The 27398-nt window shown below is 39.1% G+C and overlaps 1 protein-coding gene across 1 annotated transcript; it reads right to left on the bottom strand.

Annotated features, from left to right (window-relative positions):
* Window positions 1–98: 98 nt before the first annotated feature.
* Window positions 99–27361, bottom strand: LOC112053748 (serine/threonine-protein kinase tricornered). Its single transcript, XM_024093283.2, has 7 exons — window positions 27012–27361; window positions 23096–23176; window positions 21393–22038; window positions 17848–18171; window positions 13343–13507; window positions 11007–11170; window positions 99–7874 (listed from the first exon to the last, which is right to left on the bottom strand). Exons 3-7 carry the CDS (start codon window positions 22013–22015, stop codon window positions 7759–7761), a joined length of 1392 nt encoding a protein of 463 aa, XP_023949051.1. The 5' UTR covers window positions 22016–22038; window positions 23096–23176; window positions 27012–27361; the 3' UTR covers window positions 99–7758.
* Window positions 27362–27398: the final 37 nt, after the last annotated feature.

Here is a 27398-nt window from a genome sequence, read left to right as displayed (position 1 = left end):
GGACTCTGAGCTAAACTGCGGACGGACAGACTAACATGAGCAAACTATAAGGGTTCCTTGCTGACTACGAAATAGGTTTTTACAATAAAATAACCATAAATGTCATATAGCTTTATTTGTATTGCCATTTTCTTAATTTGCATGGAAGAAATTATATTTATCAGTAAACAAAATATTATGTGAAAAAAGGCTTACAATAATTTAAGAAATTAAATACTCATTTAATTCTATATAACAACAACAAAGCAATTAGCTATAAATTCAATCGAAAATGTGGCCGATCGCTCGCGGTGAGGCGACTCTGGCGCACTGAAGCGGTGAACAAGTAGTAATGAGTGCATTTTATCATCACATTTTAATACTATATATGCCTTAACTTAATTCCTAACGCTGTATATACACCGAGACGTTGGCGCGCTGAACCATCGTCGCATCGCCGCGCCACTCACGACAAGGGGCAAATTGTTATCTCGACTGACTGTAGTTCGCGACAGTAGTTCAGCGTTTATGCGCTTCGCCGCGCCTTTGCTCTGGACAAAACCTCACTGTAGCCATACCTTATGTATAACATACAGGTGAATACCTATATCGATATTTACTTATATTAACAGGGCGAAGTGCAGCGTATAAATCTCGCCCAAACACAAAAATGTTTGCCAATACAACAATATTTATTCGTCAAAGTTATCGACACGATCGCTGTTCACATCACTAGGCGGTGTTATACGATTTATAGCCAGCAAAGAAATGTTGTCCATACAATCGAACTGTAGCCAGCACCTGCTCTAGTGTGCTCTATCTCACACAGACACACAACTAACACGAAAGAGTTAACACACACACACAGAGTCGGGTCACAATAGCTACAGCCGTTATACTTTACGCTAACCTAAAATATGTAAAATGTATTTTAGAATTTACATCATAATAAATTAATGTAAAATATGTAAATTGTAAAAATATTCAAACACGTGATAGCAACGGGCTAGTTGCGATTATTTAATGACATTTGATTTCGTTAGAAAATAGTTCGTGTATTGTATAACAATCGACGTGTTGTTAGTTTACAGGCAGATTTAGAGCGATGCCCCATTAGCACGTTGCCTCGACGCAGGCGATGTTTCAACGAACGACAAACAGTGCTCATTGTATACATTGTTGAGACTGACTGGCTGCGTGCGTCGTTCTCTTGCGCTGCGACGTCATGCGTCAGCGTAACGCAGGTGTGACGACGCAACGCAACGCGCTAATGAGGCATCGTCCTTACCCGATTGCAGCGCGGTTCCTGATTCTGACACATATTATCGGTAAGGAAAAACTTACTAGCCTTTCTTAATTCGCCTAATTAAATAATATAACTAAAACCGATTAGTTAATTCTAAACCAAGTATAGTTACATTGATTTCAATCAAAAACCAGATAATTCAATGTATTAACATACGTTATGTGGAAGTGAGAGCAATACCCGATTTCATCGAAGCATTATTTTATTAAATGTATACTTATAACAAAACTGTAACTGTCTGTTTTGTGGACCGGGCATCACGCTGAAACTACTCAATGAATATAAATAAAACTTGGCACGGTTTGAGACCATATTTCGAAGTAGATTATAGGATACTTTTTATTGCGAAAATAAACTGAGAAGAGGGTTAAATTGGGGTTGTAAATTTGTATGGAAAGTTCTTCATTATTTATTTTGCATATTTTGAATATTTTTGTAAATAAATGTGTGGACTTACTTATTATATTTAAAAAACATGCGAAAATATTAATAGGGGGTGCAACAGGGGTTGTTTACATCGAATTTCACGCGGACGAAGTCGCGGGCGTCCGCCAGTATTATAATACGTACACATATATTACGGTATCATAAACATATAATTTTCAAGCTTTACACTTATACATTGTTTTAATGGCAAATTATTCTATAATATAACTGTCTGATCATCCATGAATAGTAAACGATTGCCCATTTGTTATATCCTTTTTCATGTTACGTTTATTAAATAATACATTATCCTTTTATAATCAATTTGAAATAGATATATATGGGGAATCTCCACTCTTGACATAAATGTCATTTATACAAAATTACTTTATTTGTGATGTCGATTTTTCTTTTAATACTTACAGCTTCCTGTGATTTGGCGAGATCTTAAATAACGCATAATGCAAGTTGTGATGCAGACGAGGGCGGGGCGAGCCGGGAAAGGGGGAAAATACGTTATTGGTCGTTGCCAGCGCCTTTTTATAGCAATTGGAACGATACCTCATTAGTAACGTTACCGCATTACGTAACGTTGCCTCGTCGCAGCGTCCTTGCTGCGTCGTTTTTCATATATTTTAAATGGCATGCCACATAAAGCGTTGCGTCGTCGCAGGCGACGTTTTAACGAACGACGGACAGTGGACATTTGTATGCATTGTTGAGACGGACTGGCTGCGTGGATCATTCTTGCACTAAGACGTCGTGCGTCATTGCATCGCCACTCACATACAACATTGACCCGCTGCGACGACGCAATGCAACGCATCGCTATAATTGACGGTACAATCAGATGGTAAAAGGAGAAACTTTGCAGGTTTGCAATGTAAAAAACACGTCTTACTACCTGACCACATTCGCCGTGGCCAGGTACTTACAATGCGTCTTGCACCCTTCAACCTGAGGCACATGTGTTGAAGTTACTTGCACAGCCACGCCTTTCAGACCGAAACACACCGACATTTGCTTGGCAACAGATGCTTTGCTTTTCCCCGATCGAGATCTGTCACAAAGAGCTCGGACAACGAAACGTTCGAAGTTCGAAATCGCGACATGATAATCAATAAGGCCTCAATATCATTGGTGTGACTTGCCATTAACAGAGAGGAGACCAAAATAATGATTGTGGACCGCGCCAATCAGAACAGACATTGACAAAATAGCGAACTGTGAGGTTGTTCCAACCTACATCTATCTGGGTTGTGAGATTGAAATCCGGAGACGTTGTGCCATTGCTAGATCGGCAGTGGACAAACTTAGCAAGATTTGGAAAGATAGGAGAATCACCAAACCACCAAGGTTCGACTTATGAGGTGTCTTGTCTTTCCAATCTTTCTCTACGGTGCGGAAACGTGGTCCTTGCGTCTCCAAGACCGTCGCAAGATCGATGCCCTGGAGATGTGATGTTGGAGACGTTTGTTGAGGATTCCTTGGACAGAATTCAGAACCAACATTTCCAATTTCAATGAACTAGAGATAAAAGAAAGACTTTCGTCGACTGTGCTTTTACGGGTCTTAAAGTTCTTTGGCCACATCTCTAGAAATCTTGATTCAATAGAGCGGTTGGTAGTGCAAGGGCAAGTCCAAGACAAAAGATCCAGAAGGCCGATCTCCAACCCGCGGGACGGATTTAGTTAAGGCTGCTACACAGTCATCTTTGGCGGAGTGTACTCAAAATGCAGTCAATCGCCAAAAGTGGAGGAGCATTGCACAGAAGGCGTCGCTCATCGCTGCAACCACGACCACTCTGTCAAAAGTGTACGATTAAGAAGAAGAATCATTCGTGTCCGTCCGGTTTTAGCGAGCCTAAGATTTGATTCACACAGCAGTGTCTTAAAGAATAAATAGTGACATATGTTGTTTACAGAATTGTTCACGCAAAATTAATAATGTAATTTTTTTTATATTAAAATGTAGGTATACGTTATGAAACGTGCAGGGAATTTTGTAAAACTACTGTTGACTGGGTTCGTGCGTCACCCACTTGCAGTAAGACGTCGTATGTCATCGCAACCCATTGCGGTGATCCGTTGCGACAAAGCAACGCAACGCACTAATGAGGCGTCGCCCTAAGGTGACTCGGCAATGGACGCAGTTTGTATAAGACGCTAGTGTGACTCGTATGACCACAATATACATTGAATATGAAGTATTACTAACCCCTAAAAGAACTATGGCATTATACTTGGGTTTAAGAATAAAGGAAACAAGCTACTGCATTCACCAATAGAATTTTGATAAGCAAACTGAAGAATTGGCACATTCTATGATTTAAAGATGAACAGAATGTGAACTAGCCCCTGGTGAGTATGGTATTCAATCTGTGGGATAGCCAGTTTAAAACCTACTATGGCCAATAAGGCCTGATATTTTAATTAACACAAGATTTGAATGCACCACCATCTTTTGAAAGTACCCTGAAAATTAACAATTTGGCAATTAAGAAAGTTAAAGTTAGTAAAAATGAAGCTAGTAGCGTTCTACGATATGACAATGAGTTATTTAAGGATTTCTTCTTTCGTAGTTAATATTTCAAATCAAAGGTCACAAAAAATTAAACCTAAAGACTGAAAACTGTATACGGCTTAATTAAAATTTTGCGTTAGTTTTTTTATACTCTTTACATTTAATAGTACTACATGTACTTACGTTGCGATTTCAATAATTTATCCTAATTAGTTGGCGACATGTGATGTGGTATAACACAAAAGTGTGATGAAAAATGATATAATGACTAGCGGACACGCGCGACTTCGTCCGCGAGATCGTCAATGTAAACTTTGATTGTTGGCGACTGAGGATTGAATGGGTTTTGTAAGCTACCCTTGAAGGATTTTACTATTCATATAAAAAGATTTACTATTTATACCCCGAAAGAAAAAGCAGTGTTGTCAATGAAAGCTCCTAGGCCATTTGACTATTTCATAGTATCGTAGGGGAAAAAGTAATCCATTTGTCGGTAGATGGGTGTAATGATCGATATCATGTATTGATCATTACAGCGTATCAATGTCAATCAATGATTATCATATTTATTATTTATGCTCTTTGCAAAATAAAAACATATTTAGCTAACTTTTTTTTTGATTAAATTAATTTTTGAAGTCAAAAAGAGAAGTTTTACCCTTTTACAGTATTTCTTTGTCTAAGGTGAATTTTTAAACCAAACTGCTGAAATTTTGAATATACGTTTACGGGTTCGATACAGTTGATGATGACGTCAAATTTTGGTTTCGTCAATTCCGTTCAAATATTTTTGATGTTAAAGATGCACACCGCTCAAGCAATCCATTCATCAAAAATGTCGATAAATCACCGATATAAAAGAAGACTGGCATACTAGTAGTCGTAGTTCGCAAGAGCTAAAAATTGATTATGAAACAGTTTTAAACCATTTTTACAAGACTTGATCAAAAAACAAGGCTTAATGCTTGGGTCAAAAAAAATGATGGGTCGAATAAATTTTCCAAGTATTGGTCAAACGGAATTAAATAGACAGAAATCGAGAAATGGGTCACATACGACGTAGTCCTCACAGAAGAAGTGCCGTTTCTTATCAAGACGACGCTAGGGCACAGGTTGTATAGTGACTCGAAAAAACTCCGTGAGCTTGGTTGAAAAGTTTTGATTTATCTACTGACATAGACTCCACGAAATGATTAGCATCTTTTTTCAAGCTATGCATTACTTCTTAGTTCTTCTTTCTTAGTGATAAAAATGGCATCTAGAGAAGTCTATGAATAACAATGGATTATTTGTTCCCCTATCTAACAACCGTGATAATAACATACGTATTGTGAATCAAACTATCTATTGGTGAAAATGGCAAGAAAATCCTTTCAGTTCAGATTTTGAGTGCATATATTGTGAATTATTATAACGCAGAGTCCTCCACCGCGTGTGTCAGAGAGATGACCGACTGGTGCGGCGGAGGACTGTGTTTTATAATACGTATAGATGATTGCAAGCCACAGATTAAAGAATAATAGGCAAATAGAGCACACGGGACATGGTAGTGATGCAGCCAGTTCAACTACAAATTCAAAAACTAATACATTGGCGAGTCAGAACCACACAAAGCGTCGCGTCAGTAATTTTCAATATTATTGAAGAAAAATTACGTCTTATATTTTCAATATTTTGAAAAATTTTCACAAAAACTTAAAAGAGAAGATAGGAGTATTTTTTGTATGTAGTTATTGATTATTATTAGTATATTGTGATATTAATTTACGTAATTGTTGTTAGTGAAATACATACAAATTATGAAAAAAGTTTGTTTACAGTATATAGCATTATGCGGGTGTCAAGGAGACGCACGCGTGACGTTTGTTTTTTATGGGTTTCACCGGCTTCACTGTGCGGCTTGTAAAAATTCGTTCTGAATCATTCTCTATTGTCTTGCAAGCCTGGTCCATCATGCAGTTCTATACTGATTCTAGAGCCAAGAGGACGCTAACTAATGATGACGTAATGGGAGAGAATGTGTTGTAGACACACTAATCTTATTTATACGTCAACCATCGACTGTTCGGCGTCGAATCACACTCCTAATCTATAATTATTCTTTAATTGAGAAGTATTTTAAATCTTGTTAAAAAGTTACAACTAAACATTTATTTATTGTGATACTTGGTGATTTTTTGTGTGTTTTTTAATTTTCCCTTAATAATTATTATTTATTAATAATTATTATTATTTATTTTCCTTTTGGTTTCTTTATACATAATTATTTTGTACCGGGCGTGAGAGTTAAATTCATGCATAATAATAATAATATAATTAGTTATTGTTAGTGCAATTGGGCGGTATGGTAACTCGATGACGCATTTCATCGAAGTGTTAGCGGTGTGAGTTAAGTGTAAGCGTCACAATTGTTAGTCTCACTGTTTAAAATAAAACTACTATTAGAATCATATTAACAAATTATCTTTATAAATATACTCGGTCAAAGGAGTATAATACATAAATAAATTACAATAAATTGTAAATCAATAAATTTTTATTTAATTTAAATAATATTTAGCCTAAGGTAATTTTGATAGAAAGTGCGATAGATTTTAATTTAGCGTTCTGTGTTTGTAACTTAAGCTGCTGGTTCGTAATTAAACTTTATAGAAAAAGATTCACTATTTTCCTTAGTCTTAATTCGAAGAATTATAATAATCACATTCACTTTAATGTTCCATAAATTTGTATTCCGCCGTCACCTATCATGTTATGCACTGCTATCATGTTATGTACCAGAAAAACGAATCAGTACATAACATTATATATGTATAGTAAGCGAGTTATCAATAGTGATATGATCTATCTATTGACACTTACGGCCTTACGACTCAGTTCATAACGGGCTGACTATTCAGCCAACTAATTAGCTGATTAGTAGGCCATGAACGTCAATAGACAGACACACATAGCGAAATGATTGATGGTCCTACGACTCAGTTGATAACGCGCTCGCTAATCACCGCGCGCCAACACTCCGATTGAGGAACACCTATACCGTAAACTCTGTAATATCTTTCGTGTAGATCATCTAAAAATATACCTAGTCTTGATAGAATATCTATATATTTTAATGTTATCCTTTTTCAAAAATATATTTTAAATGCATAGTTCTAATCATGTATGTAAATTTGTCACGCGAGTAAAATAAAAAAACAAAAAAGAACGAAAATAAAACGGAATAATAAATAAACAAAATATAAAGCATACAGTATCGAGGCGACGTTCGCGGCTAACTTTAATTGCGTCAGTGCGCACGACGCATGGCGCACGACGCACGACGCACGGCACACGGCGCGCTGCGCGCGGCGCGCGGCGGCGCGGCGGGTACGTGTACGTGTCGCGGCCCGCGCCCGCTACAGCAGCGCGCAGCACACGCGCGCGGCGGGCGGCGCGGCGGGCGGCGCGGCGGGCGGCGGGGCGGGCGGCGGGGCGGGCGGCGGGGCGGGCTGCGCGGCGGGCGGCGACGGCGGCGGCGGCGCTCACTTCTTGTTGGGTGTGCCGCGCTGCGTTAGCCCCTCGAAGCGCTTGAACGTGTAGTTGATGAACACCCAGTCCTTGTACGCCACCTCACCCTCGGTGGAGATGGGAGCCGACGCTGAAACACCAGTGCACCTTTCACTCTATATTCTACTTTTACTATCTTAATCTTATCACGTGATATGAGACATGATAGTTCAGGGGGTATGACCATTGCCCTTTGATTCGGAGGGCGTAGGCATGCACCTCCAACTTTCCACTTATAGTAGGGGAGCCGAGGGAATTTTTGCGGTTACTCGAGCGCGGCAGTTGAACATAAGAGACTACACCTTACACATTGTTGAGTACCTCTACCAAGTATGATCTCTTAATATTGGTGGGGTTAATAGGCAACGGATTAACGGATTTTACTGAACTCAGCGCGCGTTGGAATTTCTTTGCATTATGAATTTTAAAAAAAATGAGGAGATCCGCTCCGCCGTATTAGCCACCTGTCCTGATATGATTCCCGAACAAGACAGATGGCTAAACAATGAAATAACTTAAAAACCGGGAAGCCTAAAGTGCTATACTGAAGGCTTCAAGTCAGGCAAAACGTAGGCTGTGGAACTGTGGAGAAGAGCCCAGGGTCCAGGGACCATTCACCGGAACCTGGGAATTCAATCCTCCATCTTCCTGGCAGACGTGTACGCCATAATTGTGCGGAATCCTTGCTGCAGAACAACTAAGTAAACAGGACAATTTATACTGGGTGTAAGGGACAATATACCAAAAACTGCGTGAAGAGGTTAAATTTAGTTCCCACAACGATAATATAAATACCAATTACGTCTGAAATGAGAAAATTCAGATTTTGAAAATTTCGAGCACGCAATGTACAGATGCCCATAATTATCGATAATGCCAGCATCGAAGTTGTTCAGGAATACAACTACCTCGGTCAAATGATACAACTAGGTAGGAATAACTTCGACAAGGAAGCTGACAGAAGAATTCAGCTTGGTTGGGCAGCATTTGGGAAATTGCGTCGGGTCTTCAATTCGTCAATACCCCAAAGCCTGAAGACAAAAGTCTTTAATGAGTGTGTCTTGCCTGTTATTACGTATGGAGCGGAAACGTGGACACTGACGATTGGCCTTATCCACAAATCAATCACAAGTCGCTCAGCGAGCTATGGAAAGGGCTATGTTAGGAGTCTCTCTGAAGGATAAAATCCGGAACGAGGAAATTCGTAGGAGAACGAAAATAATTGATGTAGCCCAAAGAATTAGCAAACTGAAGTGGCAGTGGGCGGGCCATATCTGTCGTAGAAAAGATGGCCGCTGGGGCAGACGTGTTCTGGAGTGGAGACCGCGTACTAGCAAACGCAGTGTGGGACGCCCTCCAGCTAGATGGTCCGACGACATCAAGAAGGTAGTGGGAAGTGGCTGGATGAGGAAGGCGGAGGATCGTGTGTGGTGGCGCGCTCTCGGAAAGGCCTATGTCCAGCAGTGGACGAATACAGGCTGTTGATTGATTGATTGAATGTACAGCGAACAATGCGATAACAACGCTCTGCAATCTACTGCGTACGTACGAGTAGGTACGTACTCATCGACAGCGTAGAGATATCTAATACCTATTTTTTATACTTTTAATATAATAAAAGTTATTGTCTACAGGTAGATAACTTACTTCAGGTTGTTTCTCGTGCACTTCAGATATGATTCCAGTAATCCTGCTTCTTATCTCTGCGCTATACCTTGTGTAAAGCTTAGTGCGATACGCGAGTTCGGTACCGGTTCCGTATAAAATGAGCCGCAGTACGTATGCCCAGTCTATGTTTTGCCGCACTAAATTCAGAATACAAGCCTCTGTACAAGCTTTCATGGGTTTTCCAGCTCCTTTACGTCGTAGTAGGTACATATTCATGCATGAGTATTGAATTGATTTGATCTAGGCATTTAATACTTCTTAGTCAACACTCACAAACACACACAATACAAACAACACAATTGTAAAGTATTCGTCACAGAAAAGACACTACTAACATAACATAAAACATACACAAAAGTTTTTGAATTTTGGTTTGTTTGTCAACAGACCGCCGAACGGCCGAACACGAACTAAGAATAACTAAAGGACCTAAAGTTCCGATATTTTGAAAATACCTATGAACCGCGCCGCGCCGTTTAGTGTAGGTTAGAGAGAAATAGCAATTATTTCCCTCGACACCGGCGGCGGTCGGCAATACAACGTCGCGCAGTTTGTTTGTGACTTTGTATAGATACCTATAGTCGTGACCTGCCTGTTTGACCTCTTGAAAAACAGCTGATCGCGCGTATTTTGAAAATTAAATTTACATTGCTAGTATTTGTTAAAAATCTTGATTTAATTTTTTTATTAGAAATCGTATTGAGATATATGAAATAAGTACTTCTAAGCTGTAATTAGTTAAAAAAAAAAAAAAAAGTTACAATATCGTGAAAAATAGACCGACAACAAATCTCATCTCAACGCTGAGAGACTCAGAATCATGTACTGAATCACTGGATTAAGTTTTCGGTAGTATGTCCCTTACACCCAGTATACATTATACATTCTGATAGCCAAGCGGCTCTATCATAAGCGTTGTCCATTGAGATTATTACCTCTAGGCTTGTTGAATGAAAGCTTCTGGCAATATCTAAATAACTTGAGTAACATGAATAGTTGGCGGAAGAGCAGACCAATGAGGCGCTAGAGTAGCACACCAGGAGCCTTTCTGTGGTGTAACTAAAAGCTTGTTAACCTATTGTTACTACAATACTGTCATTCGCTGGAGAAAACTGCCAGAAATTAACCACTCCAAAACGCTGGTAAAATCCTTCAATGAGAACGCTGCTTCAAAACTGTTCCAACAGGAGAAGGTTATGTATCTTAGTGCAGGCACTTACCGAGCTGTGGATTTAATAGACTCATGTTTAATCTTAAAGTCCGGAACACAGATCTGTGCAGACTCTGCCGAGAGGCAGAGGACGCACTTTTGCATGTTCTGTAATTGCCCTGCTCTAAAACACAATCGCAACCTCCAGCTGAGTGCCGTGATAGCCCAGTCGATATGACCTCTGCCTCTGATTCCGGAGAGTGTGGGTTCGAAGCCGGTCCGCATGCACACACAACTTGTGTGTTGTGTGTCCAGCGTGGTGGACTATTGGCCTAACCCCTCTCATTCTGAGAAGAGGCTCGAGGTCAGCAGTGAGCCGAATGTGGATTGATAATGATGACTTACGTATCTCGAGCTTGACGTCGGGGAAGTCGTCGAAGTTGGACGTGTCGTCGATGGAGCGCACGTCGACGCAGATGGCGGCGGGGCGCTCGCGCACGTGGCTCCAGTCCACGCCGCGGAAGAAGCCCACCGACTTCACGTCCTCGATGCCGCGCTGCGAGCCCAGCCTGCGGACGCAGCGGCGATAGGGTACTTCACTCATATCAAATTTAATATAAACAATATTAATTTTATGTAGTACATGGAATAAGAATCCGAAATATATGGATTATTAAAATTATTAAAATAAAATAAAATTAAAATTAAAATTATTATGGATTAATAAAAGTAAAAGATTTTATAAAAAAACTTAATTAAATATGTCGTATTTTTTCAAATTTTCCAAACGTAAAAAACGCTGTCGTTCATTATGTGACGTCACTAACACATTAGATGTACTAAACGTCGAACTATTTGTTTATTAACATTTTTGTCCTCTCCCCTCCGTTTGTAAGGGATTTGTTATAGTCCATGTCATGAAACAGTTGAAATTTAAGACTGTCATAGCCGACAGGCGTTTTGGCTCGTATTGTCAAAATCATATTTAAAAACTAAAATTTTAATGTGATCACGTCAAAAATTGTCAGTCTAGTAGAACGACAACGAACTATTTAAGAACATTTAAAAAACAGTGTCAACTAGCCTATTTATTAATTTATATTTTTCTATTATGTTGTTTGAGCAAAACCAACAAAGGTGCGATTTTACTATTTTACACGCGTCGACGATCCTTTTTTTTCTGGGAGGAAAAAATCCCTTCGCAGGCAGGGCATGTCCGACTTGCACGGACTAAAATAACCTCCCCAACTCCTCGATCAGCACGGAACCGCCTAGCATTACTTTGTGCTGACTGATCAGGTATCGTTTCTCATATTCTCCCTTCTCCTGCCTTTCTCTTGCTTCTCTCCGTGCCATTATTTTGCGGAGCATGTTCGCGCATTTCCCACTCGTCCCACTCGTCTTCGCTCGCTAACATGCGAGCAACAAGTGTTTGCGCACTCAACTTTTCCGCTCCCTGGGCCTCTGCTCTGGCATCCGCACATCCCAGGCATTCAAATAAAGCGTGCCTTGGACTATCCTCCTCTCCGCGGAAGTAACATTTTTCATGAGGAGCCTTTTCCAATGGCAAAGAAAACACCCCGTGTCCACTGAGCGCTTGTGTAATCCAGCGTCGACGATCCTGTCGCCTATAACACGTTTTATTTTACTTTGAACCTTATGTTTATAGGATGCCAAATTACCTCCTTGCCATCAAAAAATTAGAGACAATTTAGTCGGTGCATTTGGGTGCGATGCAAGTCCATATGTAATGGGGATGATGTTATGTTTAAATATATTGATTTCTATGAGACCTTCGGGAAAATAAGGTAATATTAACTAATTTATATGTAAAAACAAAGATTGACTTGATGTTTGCACAATAAATGAGATTATAAAATTTCAAAATCTACTTAAATTCTTTTATAGTAATTAGATGAAAATTCATACATGTTTAACTTCCTTACATTGAACCTCACAATTTTTAATACATGAACTATAAACATAACATAACAAAAAAATATATAAATTTTGTTTGAACGCCCATACAAATCTAACGATCACCGAATCAACGACGTCATTGATTCGTGCCATTTTGTATGGGGTGCTTTTCAGGGATCCGTGGCAGCGCCGCAAATCTGACCTTTTAAATCCGCTCCGAAAGTAATGTTCGCAGATATCTTGTTATTTTTACAATTGCTTTACTACTAGCATACTCCAAAATCAAAATCAATAATCATTTATTTCAAGTAGGCTCAGCTTACAAGCACTTTTGACACGTCAGTTGACTATTTGTAAAGATTCTACTACCGTTCGGAAGGCGGGTTGTGCTGAAAAGATACCGGCAAGAAACTTAACAGTTGCTCTTTTTTTTTAATTATACAGTATATTAATTTAAAATTGAAGACAACATTGCAATTTCTTATAATTTTACTTCCTGTGTGACGGTGGAAGCTGATCCAACGGCCTCCAAGCGCCTTTATTATTAAGGAACTCATCAGTGGTGTAGTAGCCTCGACTAAGTAAATGTTTTTTAATACATTGCTTAAAGCTATGCATTGGCAGGTCCATCACAGTCTTGGGGATCTCGGTATAGAAAAGTACACCCAAACCTACAGAAGATTTTTTTGGATACGATATGCAGAAATAAGTAACTTATGCCCGTGTCTAGTGAGACGTGGGTTTAAATCTCCTAATTCATACACAATCTAAAAAGCTGTCATCATCCGTATTGGTGAAAGGTCCCAAAGTGCAGTATTTACCGGCGGTCGGGCTCGGAGCAGAAGCGCAGGATGGTCTCGCGCGCCTCCTCGCTGATGGGGATCTCGGGCGGGAAGGTGAGCGACTCGCGCCACGACATCACCTTGCGGTATGTCTCTTGCGGCGACTCCGAGCAGAACGGCGGGTAGCCGATCAGCATCTCGTACCTGGAACACGACGGGAACTGGTTCAAGCCTCCGCTCATATGTCAACTATAGTCGAGTAATTAATTCTACGATCCCCATTGACGTTTCCTGTGATACAATTTTTTATTGAATCAAAAATAGTGATGTGACAAAGTGAACGAACATGACTCACTTAATATGTTCTGAACCAAATTAGTAAATAATTTTAATAAATAACAGTTATTTATTAAGAAAATTCTCAGTCTATGACTTAATAATAAACATAAAACCTATTTTGAGTCACAGTGATGACAATAAAATTATTCTTAGCCCTTATTTAATTTGACTAATAACTGAGACAAATACAATTAAATTAATGCTTTATTATATAACAACTGTAACACTTTTTTATACAATATATATTTTATTCATAGAATTTTATTGTAAATTTCATTACTCTAAATTTTCAAATTGGAAGTAGTGGTACTTTTAGAGACTAGGGCAATCTCTAGGTCTCTAGGACTAGGGTAACAATTGGTCAATTACATCATTTACACAAGTTTTATTTCAACCGTCTGTCACAAAGCATTATGACAGAGATTGCTGTTGAAAATTCCTCTTTGAGAGTGAATGAACTGAGGCGCTATTATTTACCTATACAGAACAGGACATCACTATGACAATAAATATAGTATCATTGTTTTACAAAGTGACATTAGCATCTGTCAGTGGGTTCGCTGAATTAATGATTTTACTATACTTAGTGACGAGTCCTGTACTTCATATCACTTTTAGGAAACTTCGGGATTCCCCAAAGCGATCGTCTTTTTACACAATTAATGTCTTTTGACATAAAGAAAAGTAAATAATACATACATAAAAAAGACATTTCAACATATTTCGCCAACTTGAAAATCAGGTATTGTAATCTTACATGTAAACATAATATAACACAGAGATAACTCGACCTCGACTTAGCGATGCCTAAAATGTCTACAATATGGCATTAGGATAGAAATTAAATATATGATTGAACAAACAGAGCAGCTATCGATATTACCCTAATATTAATACATACTGACCTGCATTTCATTATGGAATCAAGACGGGTATTCCAACTTTTCGGCGAAAAACAATAAACGTATATAAAACAATAAAAATATATGTATAACGAATCGTTTAAGGCAGTATTGCCACCAACAGTATAAGAGATCTTTCATTAAAGCGTTGACGATACAAAGTAGCGTACTTCTACAATGAGACAATTGTGTTTTCTTTATTCTACAAATTAGCACTTGAGTGTGATCTTATTAGTGTAAAGTGGCAATGCCATCGCTATGACGCAGTACATGTTACGAGTACTTGGAAGTGGTACAGCAGTTTGCAATCTATATATTTAATAAAAATCTACCACCGCGCCTAGCGCGTGTGTTCACGATAAACAGAGACAACTCAAAAAGAGATAACTCAAAGCCTAACGAACAGATTTTATATTGATTTCACCAACAAATAAATTAATGAGGAAGGTTTAGATCTGGGATCCGTAGAACATTTCGTACACCTGATTACTATCAAGTTAATTTTTCGTAAGTAGCTTTGAGAAATTAGACGATCAACTTTTAAATTGTTTTAGATAATCTGAGCGTCAGAACGAGATAATGTAGCAAGTAATTTGTGGGACATTATAGCTGTTAAGTTGTATAACTAACAACTTTTAATAACCTCGTTATTGATGCAATTTGGGAGGAGGGTAGTTATCAAAAGCTGTTGCTAACCAGCCGTTTTAAGGGTTCCGAACGTACGTAGTACAAAAACGGAACACTTATAATGTCACTCGCGCACATTTTAATGTCTGTCTGTTTTTTTACTGTTGATTAATTGATAGTTATACAACTTAACGGCCACAATGTTCTACAAATTGCGCGGTACATTATCTCGTTCCGATGCTTTCCTGGTAACTCAGTTAGCTGCTAGAATCGAGAATTTTCGTAAATAAAAAAGTTGATCGTCGCATCGAGATGAAGCTACTCACGAAAAATTAACTTGATAGTAATCAGTTGTTTGAATTTGCAAAGGCTTAAATCGGTTGATAAATGAGGATAAAAATTTGTTGGGACGATAAAAGTATATTTGAACATATTATGACAATACATCATATAATTCATCAAGAAATTATGGATAATCGCCATTCAACCCCAAAACAACAGTAGCTTGTGTTATGAGTAGTAAGATAATTTTTAATAATATATTCACAAGTATGCACTTATTAAATATAGTATAAACACGCAAGCATTCTTCCAGTTAGAGGGAATGAAACAAACAGCCTTGCACGCAGAGAGAACACTACCCGCTGAGCCATCGGCCGACATGAAACGTCGCAGTGCGTATTCAAACCGTTTGTTTGTCAATTTAAATCAAATTCTAGGGTCAATTAAAATGTGTAATGAAAACAAACAAAGCTTATTCTTTGACAATAGGGAAGTTGACTCATTAAATTGAATATAAACAATATTCATTTCGCATAGTACATGGAATAAGGGTCGAAATTGATCTTTATTAATTAATAAAAGTTAAGGATTTCTTAAAAAACTTAATAATGGCTGGCTCCATAATGTAACTACCTTTTTTTTAAAAAACTGCAGATTTTTAATGGGGCATGTCTGGCTATGCTGGCTCTTGGTACATTACACATAAACATTTCGCAATGTGTCGATTAGCTCACAATTCTTATAATTCGCTTTCGTCGTAACAAATTGAACACCAAGCACAGATGGCTATTGCTGACAAAGAGACCCAATTAAGTGCCCTAGTTTTGTTGTGACGGAAAAAGCATCCAATTACGCTAAATTTTCGCGGACGCAAATACACAAGCAAAGTAGTCGGTCCTTGCACATCTTGACCTTCTTTCAATCAATCTCAGTAAAAAATTATAATAATGAAGGTCAGGTAATCAGTACAAAATTATAAACCGAGACAAAAACAATAAGGACGTTAACTTTGTTTTTAAACTGAAATGCGCATTTTAATTTTATACTATTTATTTAACTCTTGAGTCTTCTCAGGGTTGAATAATGCTCATTATTGTTAAAGTGTTAAATAATAAGCAATATTTAATAATAAACAATATATAATTTAGTATCGGAGTATCTCTGCGTGACAGAATCGGAAATTGAAAGATCCGCAGAAGGCCAAAGTCACCATAGCAGCCTAAATAGCTCAACGGTAAGAGAGGTCGGACTCATCGCCGAGGGGCGATGGTTCGATCCCCGCCCCGTTGGTCTATTGTCGTACCCACTCCTAGCAGTATTTCCTGAATAGTTGGAGGGGAATGGGAATAATGGTCATATTATAAAAGATATGACAAATTTTCTTTTATAAAAAAAATATATAGATCAACGAGTCGCGAAGCTAACGTGGCAATAGGCGGGGTACATGTTACGAAGAGCCGTTGGACGTCGTGGTCCCGATATGCTGGAATTGCTTACACTTGAAAACGCTAAATTATGATGATGATGATGATAATATTCAATAGGGATGATGACCGATTTTTAAATTTTATATAAATTAGGAGTATGCTAATAGAAATTTTGTAAAAGTAACAGGATATCTGCGATCGTTACTTTTGGAGCTAAAGAGATTTAAAGGGTCAGATTTGCGGCGCTGCCACGGATTCCTGATAAACGCCCCATACAAAATGGTACGATTTAATGACGTCGTAGGTGCATAATGATCGTTAAATATGTATGGGCGATCAAACAAAATTACTAATATCTTTGTTATTTGTTATGTTTATAGTTCATTTATTGAAAAATGTCACATTTAATGTAAGGAAGCTAAAACTGTTTGATTATATAATGATTTATTTATTTTGCTATCATCCGCGAAAATTCGGCGAACCCATGCGACAACGTCACCCAGGTCCGACAAAATACTCTCTACGTACGTTTCACCCCGAAACCGGAGCATCCTCAGGAGATGTTGACTCTACAACGTGCAATTGCAAAGAGTATTTTGTCGGACCTGGGTGACGTTGTCGCATGGGTTCGCCGAATTTTCGCGGATGATAGCAAAATAAATAAATCATTATATAATCATGATGAACTTCCGCAAAGTAACGCCTGCTTCTATCCAATAAAACTGTTTGAATTTACGATTAAAAATTTTTAATAGATATCTTATTTATTTTGCAGATATCCAGACAATCTTTGCTTTTTATGTATAAATTAGTAAACATTTACCTTATTTACCCGAATGTATCATAAAAATCAATATATTCAAACCTAGTCATCATCCCTACTCCAGTGTACAGAACAATCAACAAATTCGCAAACAATTCGCATATGAACGGTGTGTGTATAGCTATAGTATTAGTCAGTACTCACATGATGACGCCGAGGCTCCACCAGTCGGCCTGCGGGCCGTAGCCGGTCTGCAGGAACACCTCGGGCGCGATGTAGTCGGGCGTGCCCACGGTGGAGTACGCCAGCGCGCGCCGGTTCCGTTTCCACGACTCGGCGCGCCGCTTCGAGTCCAGCGCCGAGGACGCCGTCGCTGAAGAGAAGAAGCCGAAGTCGGAGGGCGTGGCGCGCGACAGGTCGCGGTAGAAGTCCGTGCGGTGGCTCTTCTTGAGTCCCGTGCACAGCCCGAAGTCGCTCAGCTTGATGTGGCCGCGCGCGTCCAGCAGCAGGTTGTCGGGCTTGATGTCCCTGTGGGCAGATGTCAGCTGTCACTTCAATTCTGTCTGTGAGCAAAGTAACGTTTAGAACATCCGGATACCAGGCTCTTAAGCCCGTAGTGATTTCACAATATTTCGACATTTCGTACCTGAGGGCTTACCCTGGAATTCATAGTCGTGAAGTGAACAATCCCCCACAAACCAATATTCAGTATTCCCAGGGGCTGACTATTGAATCATCCTTCATTGCATTTCATAAACAAACTACTGGAGAGCCCCTACGTGACTGGAGTTTCAAGCAAATGTTGTCTATGATTTTACATTAGATCTTTGAAAATTCTGTGACACAACCACAGAGAGACGTATTTTGTTAATTCTTTAACATTTTACAAAATAATTGAGTTTCTAATATTTTCATTTACTTTTTGTTTTTATTTATCGTAGTAAAATTTAATTCGTTCAAGTGTACAATAGATCAATTTTATCAAAAAGTTTCTTTCTCACAAGAAGGAGTTGTTAGAAAAATATTGAAGTTATGTGGACGAACATGATCATATACAAAATTATCAGCCGATGGACGTCCACTGCTGGACATAGCCGTCTTGCATGGACTTTCAAACACAACGGTCTCGAGCCGCCAGCGTCCAGCGGCTCCCTGCAACCCGCTTGATGCCCTCGGTCCACCTAGTGGGGGTTCGACCAACACTGCGATTTCATCGGCTCTTCGAACTATGTGGCCTGCCCATTGCCACTTCAGCTTCACGACTCGCTGTGCTACCTATGTCAGTGACTTTGGTTTGTCTGCGGATCTCCTCATTTGTGATACGATCACGCAGAGAAATCCCAAGCATACTATTTACTATATAAGTTGTTTGATATTTCATACTTTTGTAATGTGGAATCCTACTTGAAATAAAAAAATATTGTAAGAGGAAATTTGTTTATTTTACTCAAAACCACCTATAATTACCTGAAATAATTACAAGTAGGTACTATTATGCTGTATTTTCTTACAATTTATAGTAAGTGCAGTAAATAAATATAAGTGTAGCTTATCCTTAGGAATAGTGGTAAAATTGCATTTCACAAAGCTTTAGATTACATAATATTATATATTTAGGAGGTAGGCTTGGCCCGGTAATGGGCTGATAATAATGAACCACAAAGTACTTATTGCAATTCTAAAATCAAACCTATATCCTTTTGATACAAAGTTTAATTAATAACAACAATAAATACATAATTTACACATAACTTATTGTTATTATTGTATATTTTTATAGGGCCAGACTTAATGAAAAATGCAGAAGTAAACATTTAATAATTATCTTTATTAAAGATGTGAATCAATAAATTTCATTCATTAAGATTTGTATACATTTTCTATTGTTATGGACTTCAGAGTGAGTGACCACCTTACAACATACTGCACTCACTCCTACTACTTCGATATTAAATGCTGCTGACTTTTCAAGGTATGTGGGTCTTCCAATTACTGTGATCTGAAAACTCGGATTTTCAAGGACCAAAGTATTCTCAGTATTCTTGGTAAAACAGTATTCTCAGAGCTCATCACTGCTATTCCCTGTCATGATAGCCGGTTTCTTTAAATCTGTGCATAGGGTCCTCCGGGGTTGTTTATATGTATACCTATGCGTGCCATCAATACAGCTTGACTTGTGGCATTTCTGTTATTTCATAGAATGCTTGATGGACTGCACCTACAGTTTGAAAATAAACATTATGTTAGTTACATTTATGTAGGTTATATATTTCCTAAATCAAAACTAGATAGGTATACCTAACATTTATATAGGTTAGATTACAAACAAACTAATTAAATTCTTCATCATGAGTATGTTAAGCATGAGTCTCCTCTCAGAATCAGAGGGATAAGGTCCACCACTCTGGCCCAATGTGAATTGGCAGACTTCACACATGTAGAGACAATGTTTTTCCTTCACCGTATGAGACATGTGATATACATTTAAATTCATAAAATGCACATAACTGAAATGATTTGGAGGTGCATGTTTCAGACAGCATTTGAACCTACACCCTCCGAATAGAAGGCAGAGGTCATATCAACTGGGCTATATGGATTTTGACCTACTCCTAATTTATCTATACTAATATTATAAACAGGAAAAATTTGTTTGTTTGTTTTGTATAGAATCTGGAACTACTGAACTGATTTGAAAGATTCTATCACTGTTGGGAACCTACACCCTCATAATCAAAGGCAGAGGTCATACCCACTGGGCTAATTGGTTTTATATCTACTCCTAATTTATCTTTACTAATAATAGAAACAGGAAAGATTTGTTTGTTTGTATGTTTTGAATAGGCTCTGGAACTACTGAACCAATTTAAAAAATTCTTTCACTGTTGGGAAGCTACACTATCTCCGAGCTCTATAGGCTATATTTTATCCCCATATTCTTACGGAAATGGGAACACAGGGTGAAACCGCGCGGCGTCTTCATGAACAAAAAATTATTGATAATGAACAAAGGTACGTACCTGATAACATCCCGTTTCATAGAATCGAAGTGCTGCTAGAATGTATAATACTAGCGGTATTGGTATTCCTCTCTGGGTCTTCTGTGTTCATTCTTCATCAAACAGAGGCATATTATGCCTAATATGAGAATCTTTCGTACATTCCATATCGCCATAGTATTATACTGGGTTTACGCAATTGCGAATATATATCCTAGGCACTGATATAACTCGCTGTTTATAACTTCACTTATAACGATCCGAACGTCCACTTTCTAATAAATAAATCACGAATAACAACAAAAAAAATGCCAGGGGATGGTTTGGCTGACAAATATCGGTAATTCAGCAGTCAGCCGCCAGCTCCTGTCAAATGAGGGGTTTCTTTTGTCTATGAAACGCGTAGGGGTTGAATTCGACACATAGCGGCTGAATAATCCCCTTAGGGGCCCCCTACTACGACTATGAATTCCACCGTTAATAAGCTTATCGCAGGATTGTTTCGTATAACGATTTTGGACCTCATCGAAAATTAAACTGAAGTAACATTAGTTACGCTCTTAAATAACGTGGAAAGATATCATGATGATTTTGCAAATGGTTGTGGTAAGGTAAGCCCCTTAGGTGATGCTAATATGCTAGCCGTGAAGAGAAATTTAGACAAAATTAGTCCAATGGTGTCGGTAGGAGCACATCATCTAGCTAGCTGGGTGTGGGTGCGTGTGCGTGTGTGTGCGGCAGATCGCTTACCTGTGGATGAAGCCCAGCCGGTGTATGCTGTCGATGGCCAGCGCGGTCTCCGCCACGTAGAACTGCGCGCATTCCTCGCTGAGCGTGTCCTTCTTCATGAGCAGCGTCATCATGTCTCCGCCGGGCAGGAACTCCATGATGAGGTACAGGTTCATGGGGTCCTGGAAGCTGTAGTACATCTTCACCACCCACTGGTGGTCGGCCTCGACGAGCACGTCGCGTTCGGCGCGCACGTGCGCCACTTGCTCCTTCTCGAGCATGTCGGCCTTGCGGAGGATCTTCATGGCGTACACGTGGCCCGTGTCTTTCTTCTGCACGAGGCGCACTTCCCCGAAGGCGCCGCGCCCGATGACCTTGAGCGGCTCGAAGTCGTCGACGCCGAGGCGCGAGCGCTTGAGCCGGAGAAACTCCGTCTCCTTCTGTGCGTGCAGCTGGCGTTGCTCTGCCCGCTGCGCCTCCGTCAGCGCCTCGTCCTTGAGCGACTCCTCCAGCTTGTGCAGGCGCTGCTGCCGCTCCAGGTGCTGCGTGATGAGGTTCGCGTAGAAGTTCTCCAGCGTCATCTTGGCCTTGGTGGCCTTGTCCAGCGTGTGCCCGCTGAAGCGCACGCTGTCCGCACCCGGCATCTCCAGCACCCCTGCTACCACATCTGCCAACGATTACGAATTAATCACTAACTAATTCCGCTATTAAAACTATCAGCTTTTTTAATTGACTCAAAAAGTCTGCCAATCCGCATTTGGCCAGCGTGGTGAATTAAGGCTTAACCTCTCTCATTCTGAGAGGACACTCGTGCTCAACAGTGAGCCGAATATGGGTCGTTAATGATGATGACCTAAACTAATTTACCAAAGTGCTTTTCGAACTATTAATGTTAATTTTAGAACTAGGATTTGTGCTAAAAAAGGTCATTTAATATAAAAGGATGAACAGTTCGCAACTCTGAGTTACTTGATATTAATTGGCGTAACAATATTTCGATACGATTGACCAACATGGTGTCGTTCAAGATGAATGAGTCCAAAACAATGACATCATAGCCTTGTACCGAACTTGTTTATCCGTCGAATAAGCACGAACAAACAAACGCGAAGCGGCGAGAGCTCACGCGCCGCGTTTACGACTTCTCGGACTCGCAAGTCGCAACTCGTCATTACGAGTTACGACGCGACGCGTCAACACTCACGTACACCTACGTAGCACGTTGATTGTTGTATCACAATCAAAATAACCTTCATAACTTAAACAGACCCTCTTCTACTAGAGCTGTATATATGAGTACGTAGTACGCGTGGATCCAGCAGCACTGTTTCGAATGCATAAGTTAATTTGTCTCTTTGTAGTGTGTCAATAAACTATTTATCGTAACGTTTGTTTATTCAAAGCGTCCATAGCTCGGTTGTGAAGGGGCCGGAATCATCAGCGGCAGGTCGTGGTTCGATACCCGCCAGCTGGACTTTTGTCGTATTTAATCCTATAGCTTGGCTAATTCGTTCGTAGCACTTCCTATGGTCCGCGCGGGCCGGAAGAGGGGGTAGCAATGCCCCGCGTGCACGACACGGGAGTGTCATCAACAACCTTGCCAAACTATAACAGTCTTTCCCGACCAGTTAGAAGGAACAGGAATTTTGGTCATATTTAAGAGATGTGATATGTGTATTCATACTCGTAGCAAAGACTACAGGGACAAGTGGAAGTTTCCTTACCCGGCGGCTGGGGCGCTGGCGCGGGGGTGTCTGGGGCCACCGTAGTGCCCGGGTTGCTATTGCCCCAAGACACGGCTCACTCTGCCAACAAAAAGAAAACTGTTTGAATTTACATTAACATTATTCTGAAAAAAAAAAAACACACTACAAAACTAAAATTGCCGTAATGGTATTCCGTCTATGCAGGTAGTTTATATTTCCAGGCTTGTTGCTTGTATAGTAACGCAAGTTACACGATAAAATCGTGTCTCTGCAAAATATAGTACAGCACTACTTTTGATTTATCGACAGTCCATCGCGCTGCGCACGACAATGTAGAGATCGGTTTGATTACTAGACTACCAAAATATATTTTCAAGCGCGAAAAGAGAAATACTTTATATATTTACGTGAATTTATATATGTCTCCTTTCTTGTCACTCTATAGCTCGTACAACACTGATAGATTTCAATACATGCGGTATGATAGTCTTATCATACCGCATGTATTGAAATCTATCAATTATGCAGAGTGGATTTTGTTTTAAACTTCATCCGCGGGATTTCAGTTTTCCAAAAATCCCGCGGGAACAATTTTTTTTAAAAAGTTCCATTGCGTTTTAGTATTGTGAAAGAGTAGTGAAAAATAACTTTCATATACAATAAATAAATACATAAAAAACATAGCAATCAACTCGAGACCTCCTCTTTTTTGAAGTCGGTTAAAAACTAATTTGAATAGTTTTGAAAAATCCCAAGGGTTACCCATGTGCACCCATGCAAAAGAAGTGGACTAAAACACAACATGGCAAATAGCAAACGTGTTCCAATCAGCATGTGACAGAAGTCAGTCAGTAAACCAAACAACATAAGCACCAACTATACCGCCCAACGTCATTCACGAAATATAGAGTGATAGTGAGGCTGACGATAATGCCAAGAACCCTGCAAAACGAGGCAATCTTGATGTCAAAAGAAAAGACTGACAGACAGATGAGAGCTGGTGTGTGATATACAAGTGTTTGTATATTGGCGAGCTAATCACCCTGGAGACAAACATAACTAAACCCAAATAAATTGACACCACATGAGGCAACAGACGTTCTAGGCCAACTCCCAGAAGAAGTAAATTGAATCTTAGAGATGCTATATTAGGGATGTTATAGCTACGTCCCAGCTTTCAGAAATGGACAAATGGTAAGCTCTTTGTAGTGTTTCTGATTCTAGAAATATTTCTCTCTATCTCTCATCGCTAATCTCTCTCTAATTGAATTATATTGATATCTGAGCATGTCACAATTCATATGGGTACAAGAAATGGATGTAAAACAGTCAGTTTGCAAAAGCTTTTTTAACATGTTACTAAAATCTGTACCAATTATTGTCAGAGGCTAATAAGGTCTGAGGCTACTGATAGCAACTGGGTCATGCCCGTTCTCATGTATGTCTTTGGAGTGCTTAGACAGAACTAGAAGCCCTGGATAGAAAGTTCCGCATGACTATGACTTTCTATGATATGCTTATTCTTGTTCTTGATGTAGGCTCTGCAGGTCTTCCCTAGGTCCCTGTATTACATATGTCGTACATCCATACATCCCTTATATGCATCACCCTAATTTGTGTGTTGTGAGGTTGTGTGTTTCACGATAGCGTGGCAGAAACCGGTGGTACTGAGCACCTCTGCCTGAGAGACTTTATGGAAGTGGAAGAAGATGCACAGATGCTTTTATTTTGGCTTCATGATGTATAAGCCCCATATCAATAAAAAGTGGTGCAGTGGCTGCATTTCCGTGACCTCTTTGGGGATACTGAAGGACATGTATTTGTGATATGTGACCAGTGACTTTTACGTGCAACTAAACGACTTATCTTGTGAAAACTAATAGACAAAAGACATCCAATTACGACGCTACCGGAAATTTTGATCTCTTAGATTTTGAATGGGACGAAAGAGATAGGAGTGCAACTACTACGCCGCCATTGGTTCAGATTTTGTCTATTTCTCTGCATGAGATGTCACTTTGGTTGTATGTTCCCATGGGTGGTAACAAAAGTACAATCAGAAAATGGCACTCACAACATCTGTCAAAAGTGTCGCCAACATGGTGAGTCACTCAGACATATGCTTTCTGACTGTTTGGCTTCTTTGTTTTGGATTATATGTAGGTCTTGTGCAAAAACTAAGATGAAACCAAAAATCCTGTGTACTTTTTGTCAAATTTGTATTTTATTGGCATGGCTGATTATTTTATCTATTTTTAATAATTAATATATTGAAAACTATGGCAGACACCTTGGAACAAGCCAGTGGCGTAGCGTGCCTTGAAGAGGCCCAGTATCAAAATTATTTGGGGGGTCCAAATAAAGGATAAAAAATTCACACTAAAGAAACAAAAATGCTCGCTTAAAGTAAATATGACAATGACTTAACCTATGTAGGATGTTTCCAAATTTTGGGAGTATGCTTAACCAGGGAAAAAAACAAGATGGTAGATTACCTAAATTTTTACTAATTTTTGCTTTTACACACAAGGGTCCCCTGTAGGCCGGGGGCCCATATCTTTAATACATCTGATACGGCAGTAGCTACGCCCCAGGAACAAGCCCACATTGTATTGCAAGGGTTTTTGTATCCCTAGTTTATTGCTATGCCAAAACTTTACTGTGAATAATATGATTTAATCATCATAGGTATGGTAATAATAATACTGGTAAAGTTGTACCATTTCAAGGCAAAGACCATGAGATCATGCTGCACACAGCCAAATGTGTTCTCTGGGTCTGTTCAGCAGACTATAATGGTTACTTATATGTTAGGCATCTTTCAGTCTTTCGCCTAGTAACATATTAATTTCCTTGCATTCAGGAATTCCAGATAAGAAACCTTTAAGTTTGTAAGGCATGATGTACCTATTGTACATAACACAAGCTAATCTTACTTCGGGGCTAGATAGTGATGTGTGTCTTGTTTAAGCCAAGCCAAATTTCAGCCAAATCAGTTCAGTAGTTGTGAGTTAAAGAGTAATAAACATCGGAGTGACAAACATCCATAGAAACATCCATACAAACTTTTGCTTTATAATATTAGTAGGATTATGATATTACAATAATGTGAAAAGAATATTGAAATATTTAGTTAAAAGTCACCCGAAATTGTAGCACAAAAATAAATAATTTTGATATTATCTACTGCTAAACTTCAAAATCTTTGAACTTTGAAATTTCCTGTGACAGAAAAGTTGAGGAATAAAAGGTTAGCTTGATTTAGTCATTTCAAAATTGCAAGTATTCCACTTGCAATTTTAAAATTGACACAACAGGAGAGGAAAGCCACAGAAGAGATGGTTATTTAGATAGATTATATAGACTATAGCAATAACTTGTTTACCAGCTTGATTAATGTCAAGATTGTGTATTAGGTTAGGAAAAAGAATATGTTTTTTGTCAAGAAACTTTATAGCAAAATTTTGCATCTGATCATTAACAAACAACTGCTGATGATTAATAAATTTTAAAGCAAAATTCTTGCTTTATTAATCTGCCTGTGGTATAGAAGCTCTAGCCCAAATCAGAAAGAAAATCAAAATGTAAGCTCTAAATATCTCTGTATGATATTATTATTGGTTTCAAACTTGCTAAGCAGAACCCGCCGCGTTTATGTATACACACATATACAAAATGAATTTAAGTTACCAATTAAGTGACAAGTGATATTATATTAGGAAATTTCAGTGTCAATAGATGAATCACAGCCAAAAATAGTCACTGTCCCAATCTATGATATTGATTCGTGTATGTACCTGCAGTGAAACGTCTATTCTTCCTGCTGGAGAGATATTATTAGATTGTATTAATTACTTATCAATTACCGATTGCATTCTCTGCATACTTGGGACACGTCAATGTTGCAAGATTTAACAGCGTAAAAAACACTCACCTTGATTGAGTCTTCCACACAAAAATGTCCCCTCTTTTTCGCCAGTTAAACGAAGTACTAATAAATAAACAGCATAAAAACAATGTGTTGCACAACAAGGTTATTAAAATATAATCAATAAAATATGATTATGAACACAAATCGAAATTGGTGTCACTGCACTCCGCGTTCGAAGTAGCTTCCAGGTGGCTCAACGCGCAAGATATTAGTTTGGCCGCGAATCGTTTTTCACAGTCGTTAACAATTCTCTAGGGCTTTGTTAAAAGAAAGAAAGTGAGTAACGGGATTTCGCAGTGAGCGACCTCAGTAGCACCAGCCACCAATATTGAAGATAATGACATGACACCAATATGACAATTGACACTGTGTATGTATACACTAATCTGT

This window comes from Bicyclus anynana, chromosome Z, assembly GCF_947172395.1.
Source record: "Bicyclus anynana chromosome Z, ilBicAnyn1.1, whole genome shotgun sequence".
Lineage (NCBI taxonomy): Eukaryota > Metazoa > Arthropoda > Insecta > Lepidoptera > Nymphalidae > Bicyclus > Bicyclus anynana.
This window is presented reverse-complemented; position numbering and strand designations above follow the sequence as displayed.

Bases quoted from the DNA above. Each gene is read 5' to 3' on its own strand.
- LOC112053748 (XM_024093283.2), bottom strand. From the start codon at position 22,015: ATGCCGGGTGCGGACAGCGTGCGCTTCAGCGGGCACACGCTGGACAAG. The intron at 18,172-21,392 runs GTAAGCGATCTG...ATCTGCCCACAG, and splicing joins CGGCTGGGCTTCATCCACAG to GGACATCAAGCCCGACAACC. The intron at 13,508-17,847 runs GTGAGTACTGAC...GTCGTGTTCCAG, and splicing joins TGGAGCCTCGGCGTCATCAT to GTACGAGATGCTGATCGGCT.